The sequence below is a fragment of the Zonotrichia albicollis genome, chromosome 6 (genome assembly GCF_047830755.1).
Source record: "Zonotrichia albicollis isolate bZonAlb1 chromosome 6, bZonAlb1.hap1, whole genome shotgun sequence".
Lineage (NCBI taxonomy): Eukaryota > Metazoa > Chordata > Aves > Passeriformes > Passerellidae > Zonotrichia > Zonotrichia albicollis.
In genome coordinates this window covers 15,426,581-15,439,632 of record NC_133824.1, presented here as the reverse complement: position 1 = coordinate 15,439,632, position 13,052 = coordinate 15,426,581, and the positions used below count along the sequence as shown (strand labels likewise).

General features: G+C 53.3%; 1 protein-coding gene across 2 annotated transcripts; it reads right to left on the bottom strand.

Moving 5' to 3' along the window:
• Positions 1-1,809: 1,809 nt before the first annotated feature.
• Positions 1,810-13,052, bottom strand: NGB (neuroglobin). Of its 2 annotated transcripts, none has more exons than XM_026792307.2 (4): positions 12,686-13,052; positions 6,712-6,823; positions 5,087-5,206; positions 1,810-3,940 (listed from the first exon to the last, which is right to left on the bottom strand). In XM_026792307.2, the coding sequence occupies exons 1-4, from the start codon at positions 12,769-12,771 to the stop codon at positions 3,794-3,796; spliced, it is 465 nt and encodes a 154-aa protein (XP_026648108.2). In that variant the 5' UTR covers positions 12,772-13,052; the 3' UTR covers positions 1,810-3,793. The 2 variants fall into 2 exon arrangements, with proteins under 2 accessions (XP_026648108.2, XP_005479824.2); XM_005479767.4 differs by lacking the exon at positions 12,686-13,052 and adding an exon at positions 8,100-8,428.

Below are 13,052 nucleotides of genomic sequence, written 5' to 3'. Positions count from 1 at the left end.
GACACTCATGTGCCTTTCTTGCCCACCTTCTGTCAGCAGTCACTCCATTGGCAGAGCTGGCTCAGAACACCACCAAAGGTGCAGATGCTGCTTGAGGGTAGCACAAGGGTGGCCTGGAGCCCCTCTGGGACCACAGCAAGGGTCAGGGGCAGGAGGAACCCATCCCATCTGAGGATGGAGCAGGTGTTCCCAAGGCTGAACTACCCACCAGCAAGTCCCAGGGAAGGGGGTGAACACCATTTTGGAAGTCCTTCTCTAGATTTTGAGAGAACAGTGTTCTTTTCTGCCCTCCTCCCTCCCAAAATACACACTATTTTTTACCTCAGTTCCTACTTGAATGATTTGCCTCTGGTTTCAGCAGGTTCCTCCTGCTGGCTCCTCCTCAGCTTCCCTGGAGTGAGCCCTGCCACTCTGGTTAATGGCACTGGGCAGGAGGCGTGGGGAGGGCTTCCCTTTGGGTGAACACCTGGGAAATGTAAAACTCATCGCATGCCCCTACAGAGATCCCCCACGTTGGTAAGGAGAGGTAAACAGAGTTAGCACCGGGCAGTGCTGTGCTGGGGAGCTGGGCAGCGGCTCTGGCTGGGAGCTGTGATGGCCCCCGGCTGCAGCTTCCCCAGGGCCAGCTGAGGGTGTCAGCCCTGTCACACTGCACTGTGCCTTGAAACCCACTCACACCCCGCTCCCTGAGGGCAGCCTGCACTCAGAATCCCTCACAGCCAGGCCCAGCAATGGCATGGAGTCTCCCACTGTGCCAGCTGCTGACAGGCAGTGACAGGACCGTCCCCACTGGGCAGCAGCCACAGCAAAGGGGAGTCTGTGGGAGCTTAGCAAACCTCCCTGCTGGCACAGGCAGCCAAAGATGGGAGTGATGCTGGAGCCTGCCAGGCTGGCCCTACCCTGCAGTGCCAGATTTGGGCTCCCACCACCAGTCCTGAGACCAAGAGTGGGAAAATTAACTTTATCAATGACCCAAAGGGGGTATTTCTTTAAATTCAGATCTCTGCTGCCCTCCATGCCCTTCACAGCCCATCGCACATTGCCTTGTGGAACAATCCCATCCTAAATGGGCAGCATGGCTCTCTCAGGATGTTTTTCCTTCTCTCCTGTGCCAGGGCTGGGATTTCCAGCCTTTGGAAGATGCTATTACAGACCCTGGCCTGGCTTCCCCACCCTAGGCACTATTCTTCCAGCATCAAGTGCCCGACTCTCACAGGGCTGGAAACCCATCATGTCAAAGCTAGAACATGCTAGAAGACAGAACCTCCTCATCCTCACCAGCTGCTCCCTGGGCAGGGCTGCTGGAATAACTGCAATCCAGTTATGGCAGGGTGGATCATGCTCCATGGAACCAGACAGGACTTCATAATGAAGTCCATGCTCTGCTGCTGCTGATGACCAGCACTGGGTGACCAGTGGCAGGTGACCAGCTACAGGTGAGCCTTTGCTATGTCAAAAAACAAAAGCAGTGTCTGAACAACAGAAAAGGGATTTTTAGGCTGATTGCTTAAAATTCTGATTCCCTTAGAGATTATCAGACTTGAAGGGTCTGAGCAATCAGTAGCAGGGTGTCTCTGTTAGCCCCTCCACTGCTCACCCACTCAATTACCAGGCACAAAAGCTCCCAACATGCTTTTGCTGGTGGATGCCTTCTCGTGTCAGTCAAGCCGCACTACACAAGTGCTCCCAGTGACCAATATCTCCAAAGCTAGAATCAACAAGAAATCAGTAAACTCCTCTCTGGCATCCTTTTTTTCTGGTCTGCTTGGGCCTTTTATATTAAAATAAACACAAGGCATCAGAAAAGGCGAAGACTCACTGTTGTTTTTTAATAAACAGTACAGCTGGGTATAAGAGGCACACAAACCAGTTCTCTTGGGAGTTACATAAAATGTGGCACAGAAGAGCAGACGTCAAGGAGCTGGGAAAGCTAGAGGGAGCAGGGATGGTGTGGGTAGTAACACCCACATCCCACCCATCACAGAGCTGCCTACTTGTCACATGGAGCCAGGAGGTGTCCCATGATGCTGAAGGCTGATGCCCCATAACAGGGTTGCAAAGAGGACATTCCCAAACCCTCGTGCCCCCTACAGTGCCATCAAAGCCCCAGCTCCTCCATCCCTCACTACTGGGTGCAAGAATTGGGAGGACTCCACCTGACTCAGCTGATGGAGAGAGTCATGGGCCAGGATGGACAGGACACCACCACACTGCAGGGCTGCAGGGGCAGAACATGGTGCCATGGGGAGGACAAGGAACACTGCCTGCTTCACAACACCTGTTAACTTTCCTCCAAACACAGCTGGGGGGCTTTTTGATGGTAGCCCATGGCAGGGCACTACAGACCCATCTTACAGAGCATCCCATCATCCCCTCCATGGCAGGGACCTAGGAGACCTCAGTTACATTGAGCAGGCAGCCTTCTCCTGCCCCAGAGTGGAGGACATCTGAGAACAGGAGGAATGTGTCTTCAGAACAGGACCATCTCAGACTCAGCACTGGGATCCTGCTGTCCTGAAGAAGAAGCAGAAAAAAGGGTGCCTCTAACTGAATAATTGCTCCATGTCCTTGTCTGGGGCTAACAGTGGCCAGAAACATTGTTCTGCTTGTTCCACAGTGACTTCCCCATAAAGATGAACTCTTCCTCAAAGTGCTCAAGTTCAGCCCCTTCACAAAGCCTTCAGGTGCTGCCTCTCAGCAGTTTTCTGGGATTTCTTCTAGCAGATGCTGTCTGCTCATTGCTGTGAGCGTGAGAAACTCTGCAGATGGGCACTGTGAGCAGCTGGGTAGCGCTCCAGATTCTGACAGCATCGGCAGAAAGATTCCAGCTCTGCTTCCTCTGGCCAAGAGCCAGAATTTCTGGAAGCTGTTGCTATGACACCATTGCAACCTTCATTTTAAAGACATCTTTTCCTTGGATTTAATTTATTTTCCTAAACACAAAGCAGTAAACAGACATTGCTACTGCTGCTGTTGCTGCATTTCAGATGGCTCTAAGGTTAAACCAGCTGGCCAAATCAACACAAAGCCTTTCAGCTGGCAGCCCAACCCTGCCAAAAGTAGTCTCACCTTGGGATTAATGTGACACCATTGCCTGAAGAATTCCTAGGAAACCTACTGGGTTGTGGCCAACCTGACACAGGGAAAAGCCAGGGATCCCATCCAGGTCAGAGGCAAGGAAGAAAAAAGCACCAGGATCAACCATCTGGTAGGGATATATTGATGAAGGGAGGGGGGAAAACTCTCTGCAAGGTTTGAGGACAGCCACACGGTGTGACCAGCCTTGCTCTCTTGCTGCCTTTTGACCTGGATGGAGCCAAATCTGTCACTGCCACAGCTGAACCAGGTACAGCAGCACAGAAGGACTGAGCATGTCAGACCTGGCAGATAAAGCACAGCAAATAGGATTTTGGGCAAATAAGCCCAAGAGGCCTGTGCCAGCTGTCACCTACCTGTGGTAGCAAGAGGAGGGAAGATGAGCAAGCTAAAACCCAGAGTAGGTACCTGGGTGTTGGCATTCCTGAAGGAACTTGGGGCAGGGTGGCATACCTGTGCTGCGGCACTGCCAGGCTTTCTGCAGGGACATGCCCTGCCGGCCCTGAGCAAAGGCAGACACACGCTCGTGTTGAAGCAGGATGGAACCAGGTGAGAGCCCTGCAGCAGTGTGAGTGGCAGAGGCAGCCATGGGCTGGGGCACACAGCAAGACAGAGGTGGGAGAGGCAGCGAGTGTGGTGTGAGACTCCCCGTGCTCAGGACCGCTGCATGGTCAGGGACAGGGATGGCTGGCAGGACCTAGTCCCCTTCTGGAAGGCTCTCCCAGCCACGTTGCATGGCTTTCACCACAGCACTGTAGAGTTTGCTCCAAGCTTCCTGCACCTCTGGGCTGAAGGCAGCACCAAGGCATTTCTCCAGCATGTACAGCAAGGACTCGCCGACAGTCTGCAAACCAAACAAGGAGGTGTCAAGCTCAGCACCAGAGGATGACATTCAGTGACTTGTCTCACTTTGCCACCTTTTTTGACTTCTACAGTTGCAGGGCGCCTGCTCCTCTTCCACCAACAGTACCAGGCCCCTCCAGTCCCTGGCTCATCAGAGGGGGCCCAGAACCAGCCCATGCCGTCCTCTTCCCCTGCCCTGTGCTGGCCCTCACCGTGGATGAGTGTGGAGTGGAAGTCAGAGAGCAAGGGCTGACACTGCACATGTAACACCAGGGGAGAGGTGCACATCCCATTTCTGTGGCTCCCAGGTGCGGGTAGCTGGCCCCATCCCTTGGCACAGCTGTGGAGCAGCAGAGCTGAGCCGTGCCCTGATGTCAGGAGAGTGGATCAGACTCCATGCTGGATGCTTAGGGCATGTCTCAGCACCTCAGGCTTCTCCACAGGCACTGCTCCTCACAGAGCTGGGAGCAGCCCCGTGCAGGAGCACCCTCCCACTGAGTCAGGGCTGGCGGCATCACTGCCCCAAACAGAAGGGCCCCTGCTGCCTCTGAAGAGACCACAAGCTAGCAATAGGAACGTGCCAGGTGTGGGTTAGAAAGCTTTTCTTCAGCCCACCCTTTCCCACTGCATTTCTGTCCATGCTTGACAGCAGGAGAGGAGTGAACAAGGGTTTAATATGGAAGATGCTTGGGTGTTACTGGCATGGAGGAAGCAGGGGCTGATGTGCAGCAACCCCATCCCAGTGCAGACACAGAGAGGGGAGGTTCATGCTCCCTTTTCCAGGTGGGGTGAGGTTTGCCCAGAGCATCAGATGCAAAGGATCCAGGGCAAAGGCTGAGCCTGCAGCCCTGTGGCACAGGAGAGACTGCAGTGTCCTAAACCATGGCCCTCTTCAAATAGTGGAAATGCTTTGCTCCCATCTATCCTTTCTGCCTGGGCTTACTGGGTAAGGGCAGAAAACAAGGGGAGCTCAAAGGTTTCCCTCACTGGGGCAGTGGCACTACATTGGTATCAGCACCTTGGACAGGCTGCCCTGAGCCATCAGCTCTCTCCAGACAGCTGAAGCCAGAGGAAGGATGGGGCAGCTGAGGAATGCAGGCAGGGGTGAGCAAACACAGCCACAGCGAGACAAGGGAGAACACCTCACCGAGAAAGACTCAACCTTCACACCAACTGCCTGGTGCTTCTTGCCAAGGTTGCAGAGATACTCTTCCAGGCAGGACAAGTTCTCCAGGTGGCTCACAGCAGCATCAATCACCAGCATCACCTAGCGCAGGAGCAGAAAGGCAGAATGGCGTTACAGAAAGGTTCAGCTTCCTTCCCAGAGGAAACAAAGTGTCTGATCCACTACTTCACTCTTGTCAGCCTGACCCCCTCCCAGGCCAGATGCCCTCTGAGCTTTTCTTTGCTCTGCTGTGATCCATGTGTCCCACCAGTGAGGCTGGCAGCAGCACACACCACAGCCTTCCCTGGGACAGCACCAGGGCTGCACAGCAAGCAGCACTGCTGACCACCCTGTCCCAGAGGGGATAAACAGCCACACAGCAGAGCAGTTGCAGGTTAAGACCCAATGCTGATGCAGTCATTAGAACTCCCATGACCCCAGGACAACTGCATGGGAACCCCAGAAGCTGCCAGGACCAGAGTTTCCAATTAGAAGTTGCCAAAATGGTGCAGTTGTGAATAAGGCCACTCCAGTTCTAAGATCAGCCAAGCTACTTTGAAGAGATGGGATGGGGACTACAGCCAGGTCTCTTGACCTGGTGTGGTAAAACACATAGCATAGTCTCCCAGGAGCATTAAGAGTCAAATGGAAACAGGACAGAAAAGATTTAATGAAAGATGAAGGGAACAGACACAACAAATTAGAAGAAGAGATTGAAGCCAGGGCATGGTTATCTTGGCAAAGCCAAGAGGTGATAGAATTGTGCACTGTAATTTCAACAGGCCATTTATCTCCAACAAGAGCAAAAAACTATTTCAGCTCAAGGCAATAATCTTAACGTTGCCAATAAAGAGAGGCTGGAAAATAACAAAAAGATTGCAGCTATCAGAGGAGCTCAGTCCTGAAACAGCCTCTTAAGAAGGAATAAAGACAGGCAAGTAAAGCACCAAAGTGGTTTAAAGATGGAGCCAGGCAGTTTATTAAGGTATCTGCAAGCCAAGGCTGTGCTTTGTCCCAGTGTGGCTCCTCTTCAAGGTTCAGCAAAGGGTCTGTGCTGCACCAGGTGTGCTGTGCATGCAAGAGCCTCTCCCCAGCACTGCTCCTTTCTGTGTTTGGGAGGAGGGGAATGTGCCCTGCAGGACACCCCCAGAGGCTCTCTGAGAGGTGCTGTGGGCCTGCTGGCCCTGCAGCTGCACCAACAGCCCCTCCACAGCAGCAGGCCCAGGGTGGCCTGGCTCACTGCCCAGGTCTGTGCCAGCTCCTGCTCAGCGTGGGGTGAGCAGGGAGCTTCACTCCTCACCTGGACACAGGTGAGGTCCCCGAGGCACCTCCACAGTAGCAGAAGGATTCTTCAGCTTTCACAGGAAGCAATCCACTCTCAGATGAGGGCATGGTGCCTCTTAGCCACCATAACCTGCATTCTCATTCCCTCCCCACTGCTGTAGGGCACTTTGTCCGGGCCTTCTGCTAGTATGGGTAACCCCTGCAGTTACCATCTCAGGAGGAGACTTCCATGTGGTCAGACACACCACAGTCCCAAATCGTTGCCTAAGGGTTTCATCCTCAGTGGAGGCTGTGCTCCAGCCATGCCACAGCCCCTCTCTCACCTTCCTGATGTGATCCAGGAACTCAGGGGCAGAGAGGCATTCCTGAGGGCTGGCAAACTGCTTGCAGTTGTACTGGAAAAGGGGCAGCAGGTCAGGATCCAAGTCAAACAGCCTGCAAGAGCAAGAAAGAACACCCCATCTTCTTACTTCCTCAGCTTTATATAAAGTGCCACTCACCCCATCAGCAGCACACCCACAGCCTGCTTCTGCCTCTCTTCCCACCTACTGATCCATCTCCATCTGTAAAAGGTCCAAAAGTTCTGAAAGTTTTAGTTGGGGTAATCCAGATTGCCTATACACAAAAACATTTCTGTTTCTCTAGCCCATAACCCCAGCTCTCAGACACATATTTATGGCACTTGAGAACTGGCACCCAACCCTCTGCAGTGTCTTCCAGCCTGCACCTTCTCCTCAAAGAGTTGGCTGTTATCTCAACTATTCCCATTCCCACTTTTTGATGCTCTTGAACCCAAAAGCTCCCAAATCGGGGAAGATCCAGCAGCCATCTGGACCAAGGGAGGAATGTACAAACTCAGCTGATGCCCCATCCCCAGCACCATCACCAGCTCCCATGTCTTCTCCCCCTGCCCCCTGCCCCATCTCCCTTGCCAGGGTGCATCAGGCACAAAAGGGACTCAGTAGCAGCCACCCAGGTAGATACAACTGGCCACCAGTAATTCAGGCAAGACACGTCTGTCTTCTCCTTATCCTGCACATTAAACTACTGCACCCCTCTCCCCCACATTCTTGTCACTGCTCTAGTCCTGCTCTGGGAGATCTGGATCCCTCTCACTCCAAAAGCTGCTCATCAACTTTCCAGTTGTCCTTTTTAAACGACTTTTCATTGATTTTTCCTTTTTTCTCTTCACATAATTAATACATTAATCTGCTGGGGAGAGGCAAGAAGCTGGGTATCAGCCATTCCATCAGGCACACCATTTCTTCTGCCCTGAGACTGAATCCCTCCCTGGCGGCCAGGTCCGTTCCTGGGGCCGCACAGCCCTTCCCTGGTTCGCAGCCCCTCGGAGAGCAGGAGTGGCGGTGTCAGGGCGGGGGATCAGCGGCAGGAGCGCACAGAACCCCCCCGCCGCCTCTCTCGCTCTCCGTCTCGGCTGGCAAAGTTCTCCCTGGCGAGGGACGGGCACGGCAGGGCGGCAGCGCCGAGCGGAGCCCCCGGGCCCTGCCCCACCCTCTGCCCACGGCACCTGCGGCTCCCCGCGGGCCGCCAGCCGCGGGCGGGGACAGGGGACAGGGGCCGGGCCGGGAGCGGGCCGGAGCCGTGCCCAGCGCAGGGAAGCGTTTTTCCCCGAGGAGCGGAGCCCGTCCATCCCTTCCGCACGGGTCGGCGCGGCCGGGGCCGGGTGCGGGGGGCGCATCGCGCCGCTCACCTGCTGAAGAGGACGAGGCCGTGCTGCTCGGGGCTGCCGCTCAGCCGCCGCCAGCTCTCCCGGATCAGCGCTCGCTGCCCGCCCGACAGCGGCATCCCGCTCTCCATGGCGGGCCGGGGGCGCTGCCCCTGCCCCGAGGCGCGGCGCTGGCTCCGCGGGCGGAGGGGCCGGAGAGCTGCGGCCGCCCTCGCTCGCTCCGCCGGGAGCGGCAGCGCTGCCCCCGCGCCCCCGCCACGGCCGCAGCCGCGCTCCGCCCGCCCGCACCGCCGAGCCCGCTCCAGCCGCGCCGCCCGGCCGGGAAGGGAGAGCTCGCCTCTCACCGAGTGCTTCTCACTCGGGACAAGGAAGGAAGGAGGGATGGAAGGAAGAAAAAATAAATTCGGAATGCCCGAACCTCCCTATCCCGGGGCCGCGGGGCAGAGCAGAAAGTTCAGCTGATTTACGGTTGACATTTTCCGTCGTCCTGATTTTACAAGTGAAGCAGCCTGGCAGAGCCGTACCAGCGAGGAGACCACCGGGACCTGGCCACCTTCAGTCACCACCAGCACAGCTCCCTCTGAGCGAAACTTTGCCTGGGAGGGCCCCAGCGATGCTCCACAGCATCCTCTTGCTTTTGGCCACTTCCACTGAGACCCTGGATGCCACATAGCCACCTGCTGTCTCCACAGGCAGATGCAGTCTAGACACTGCAAGGTACGTGTCTAATTTAAGGCTAATTATGCCAGCTGAAGCAGGCAAAGTTGTTAATAACGGATGAGAAAACATGACATCTTTGTCAAATGTGTTCAGGATGCACAGACTCTCTTTGCTGTTCAGACACTGCTTAATTTGGCCACAGGATTTATGCAGAACAGAGGAAACAAAGCAAGAAATGGCAAATGAGGACCCAAGCAGCACAAAGGAAGTCAGGAAAGTTAAGGTTTCAGAAGGAGAGAGCAATACAAACGTGCAACTATTACTGAAACCATCACAGTCTGCACCAAAATGACAATTGTGCTGATCTTATTACAAGCTCTGCTTCTGTACATCAGACTTATTTCTGGTAATCAGGAGAAAAGACAGAAACCTCCGACCCATCCCAGAGGCACGTTGACTAAGTGTAGGCAGAAAGCAGGCTCTTCTTGTGGGAGAATTGAGAACATTCCCGGGGAGGAGACAAGTTCAAAGGCTCAGTGTTATGTTTTCAGCCCCAGCTTGTCTCCCAGGGGCCTTTCTCCTACAGAGCTGGAGTGACAGCACCGACTGCAGTGACAGCAGGAAGCCACCTGAGATGGCTCTGCAAGTGCCAGGATAAATTACCTGTTTTCTCAGGATTTTGAGACCTCACATTCTCAGCACAGACCAGACAAGATGCTGTGCAGGAAAAGCTCCACATGTGTTAAAGGAAGCTAAAGAATCCTGTCCTAAAATTGGGCACTTGAGTCAGAACTGATGGGACTGAGGAGTCCGCTAAAACAGCCTCTTGGATGTGTGGTTTCAAAGGGCATCTTCCCACGGGGGGCTGATGATAAATCACTGCTGTGATAACCGCTGAAGCGGCAAGGAGCCCGAGAGGGCAGCTGGGAGCTGCAGGGTTAACCCGAGCAGGGCGGAGAGCAGCCCGGCAGCGACACCGCGAACATTCACCTTCAGCTGTCCTGCGGCTGCTGGAGCGAGCCGGCAACTAGCCCCAAGTGTCATCCTTGGTCCTCTGGGCAAGGTACTCTGACATCCCAGCCGCCTGTCACAGGCACGGAGCTCCACAGAGCCTGGCTGGACGGTTCAGCCCGGCCCTGCTAACAATAAAGGTAGAACAGACAGGCAGTGCCGTGGTGCCAGCGGGCTGGAAAGGAGCATGGAGAGTCATCCCAGGCCACAGGGTGCTGAGGAGCAGAGCTGAAGCACATATGTGCAGTCACAGCAGCAAACAAGGCTGATTACTTGCTTAAGAACATTTTGAATACATTTGCAGCTGGCTGATAGTGAAGGAGGAGAAACTCCACAAAAGCAAGTTGTAGTTAAGAGTGATCAGTTCCTGAAGATTTTTTGGGATGTGGGACACCTTTGCTCCCATCCATATAGGGCACCCTATCAGCTACCCTATCCCAGGGCAAGAACAAAGTACAGGTTCAGCCATTGTTTCTGACAGAAAGGGTGTCTCAGACAATAGCAGTGAAGCTGGGATGGCAAAAGAAAACGGTGGCTCTTGTCCAAAATGATGTCCCTGCACCTTCCCTCTGTTCTGCAGGTAGCAGCAGAACACTCATAGGCAAGGGACAAGTGTCAGAACAGATAAAAGGGCAGCAATGAGAGGGCTGAGAGACTGAGACTGACATGCCTTCCTTCCATGGAAAACAGGAGTGCCTCAGCTGAAGAAAGGGGCAATGGTCTGGCCATATCCCCACCCACCTGTTGGTACCCAGACTGGTACCCAAACCCCACACAGGCATGACAGAGAGTAGAATCCAAGAACTCTTCCCTGCCCACCAGCAACAGCTCCTTCTGGGTAGGATACATTCAGGAGCAGTTTCCTCATCTCCCCTGACTGTCTGAACAGTGAATCCACCCCTTTGCTGCCTTCTGGCACTGATACATCCCCACTCTCCTGAAAAGCCCAGTATTTTTTTCCCCTGAGAGAACATAGGTCCTCCAGCACAGGAAGAAAGACCTGCAAGGAGGGACTTGAGAAGGGAGACAGGGAGAGCTCAGGGATAAGAAATGTTCAAAGCACCACTCAAAGGATTGAAAAGACCAAGGGTTTGAGAGGGACAGTGCTCTTGCCTGTGTGCAAAGCAGCTTCTCCCTTGCAGTTATGTGGCCGTCAGAGCTCCTCCTGCTGTCACAGCACCAAGGTGCTGAAAGCACAAGTCTAGAGAGGATTTCAAGTTCAAGGAAGCAAACAAGAAAACCTTTCTTCTTGTTCCAAATGTTTTGTGAGCCTTCAAGCATGAGAATCTCAGCAAGAGGTTGAGCACTGCAATGCTCTGAGGTCTGAGGGTTTCCTGTGATGGTTCCCAGCTCCCTTGGCTCCATGTACCTAACCTGCAGTTCAGCTCTTTTCTGAGCTCCTCTTGGATTCCTGCAAGACTGTCCCTGGAGCTCTCAGGAGTGAAGAACAACCAGGTCAGCAGCACAGACTGCTCCATCTGCAGGCCTCTTGAAGAAAGGGGAGGAAGGTTTTTGGAGAAATTCACTGAGATGCAAAGAGAATGATAATGCTCTTTTGTGCTTTGGGAGAACACAAATTTATCATATTTTTAGTTTGCTCTGGGTTTCATTATGGTAATCTACATCCACTTTGAGTACCAACACTCTTAACCTCCTTGCCAAGCGTCAGCTTTACTTGCTCAGTGCCTCAGTTTACCCACATGGAAAGAGAGTTGCCCAATCTCATAAAACAGAGTGACAGAACTAGGAGTAAGCTCACAAAGTGAGCCCAGTCCCCAGCCCAGCACTCAGGGTTCACAGGCCCTGAAGAACAACCCTTCCTGCCCAGGGAGGCCCTGTGTGCCTGGCCAGGGATGACTGCTCTGCCTGTGCTGCTGTGGCACCATCAGTTCTCATCCCAGCTGCTGCACTAACAAACCCATATCTCCCTTTGAACTCTTGCTCATTTCCAATTCTGCATCTGTGAGTCTTCATAAATAATGACACTCTGATCTATCTGCCTCAGGCTCCCTGCTCTCTTAGGATACAGACTCCTGGGCTTGGCTAATCCCCTCTGTTTCCCCTTTTCCCCAGTCTCAAAGCCAGATTATGACAGGTTCTCTTTTTCCCAGACTCCCTTCACCTCCCATCCCATCCTCAGGTGGGGGCAAAAATCATGCAAGGTTCCCAGAATTCTTCTCAAGCAACCCCTCAGGCCATGGTGCAGCACAGCTCAGTAGCAAAGCCAGCCATGAAATATGGTTGCATAACAAGAATCAAAAGTGATGCAGGAGGTGATAGTGTTGTCCATAACATTATTTAGATGAGCTGCAGAGCTTGCTTGCTGTCACCATGCCTGTGGAGAGAACAGGGCAGCACTACCACCCTCAGTGGTGGGGATCTGGGCTAAGAGGAGAGGGACAGGCAGAGGGGGATTCAACCGTAGAATAGAATGAAAACTTCTTTTGAATTCAATTTGCTAGACATCCCCAGCTTTATCCTGACTATCCTGTGGCCAGCTAAGGAATATTTGTACAGACAGGTGAAAACAGTCATAGGATGACCAGAAACAAAGTGGAGAGAAAAGTCAAAGGGAATCACACGGAACTGTTGGACCAAGTCTGGCACTTGCAGATGCTCAGACCTTACCCCAGATGTTATTTACCTTGGGCACCCTAGCACAGTGATAACCCAACACCAACATGTTTCTTCCAAGAAGCAACTCTGCCTTTTGTAAGGCACTCTGCCAAAGTGAGTTCAAAGAGTTCAAGACCATGTCAGTCTTGACACACAAGCTAAATTGGGTCACAGGACACAGTTATGCAGTTGTGTGCACCCCAAGCTGGTGGGATGCAAGCAAAAAGCTCTCCAGCCTCATTAGCTCAACATGGTGCTCTAGCTAATGTGCCTGGCAACTTGGCAAGCATTGTGTTAGCACAGTTACCTGGCTTCTGTCCTACCTGGGATGATGCACGTGGTCTTGGATCTTCCTCCGATTGTCCTTATGCATCTGGACTGGCTCATCCTTATGCTGCTGAAACATCATGGCAAAAGCTTGTAAAAGAGTGCTTTATTCAATGTGGAGTCTCCTCTGTAGTTTCCCCCCTGGATTTCTTGTTTCAGAAGCACTGCTGCTCTCTCAAGCGGTCATCGATCATCTTCTCTCTGATCTCAACTCTCTTTGTTCTCTCCCTCCTTGCAGTTTTAATTGACACTATTGATTAGGCCATCTCTGATAAATGTTTGACCTACAGCAGTTGTCTCCAGGAATAGCATCTTGGATATGATCTATTAAAACAAAGATTGTGTATTTCACTGCACCATTCC

Excerpts from the sequence above, each read along its gene's own strand:
- NGB (XM_005479767.4), bottom strand. The coding sequence starts at position 8,206 with ATGGAGAGCGGGATGCCGCTGTCGGGCGGGCAGCGAGCGCTGATCCGG. Across the intron at positions 6,824-8,099 it reads GGCCTCGTCCTCTTCAGCAG|GCTGTTTGACTTGGATCCTG; the intron begins GTGAGCGGCGCG and ends TTGCTCTTGCAG. Across the intron at positions 3,941-5,086 it reads TGAAGGTTGAGTCTTTCTCG|ACTGTCGGCGAGTCCTTGCT; the intron begins GTGAGGTGTTCT and ends TTTGGTTTGCAG.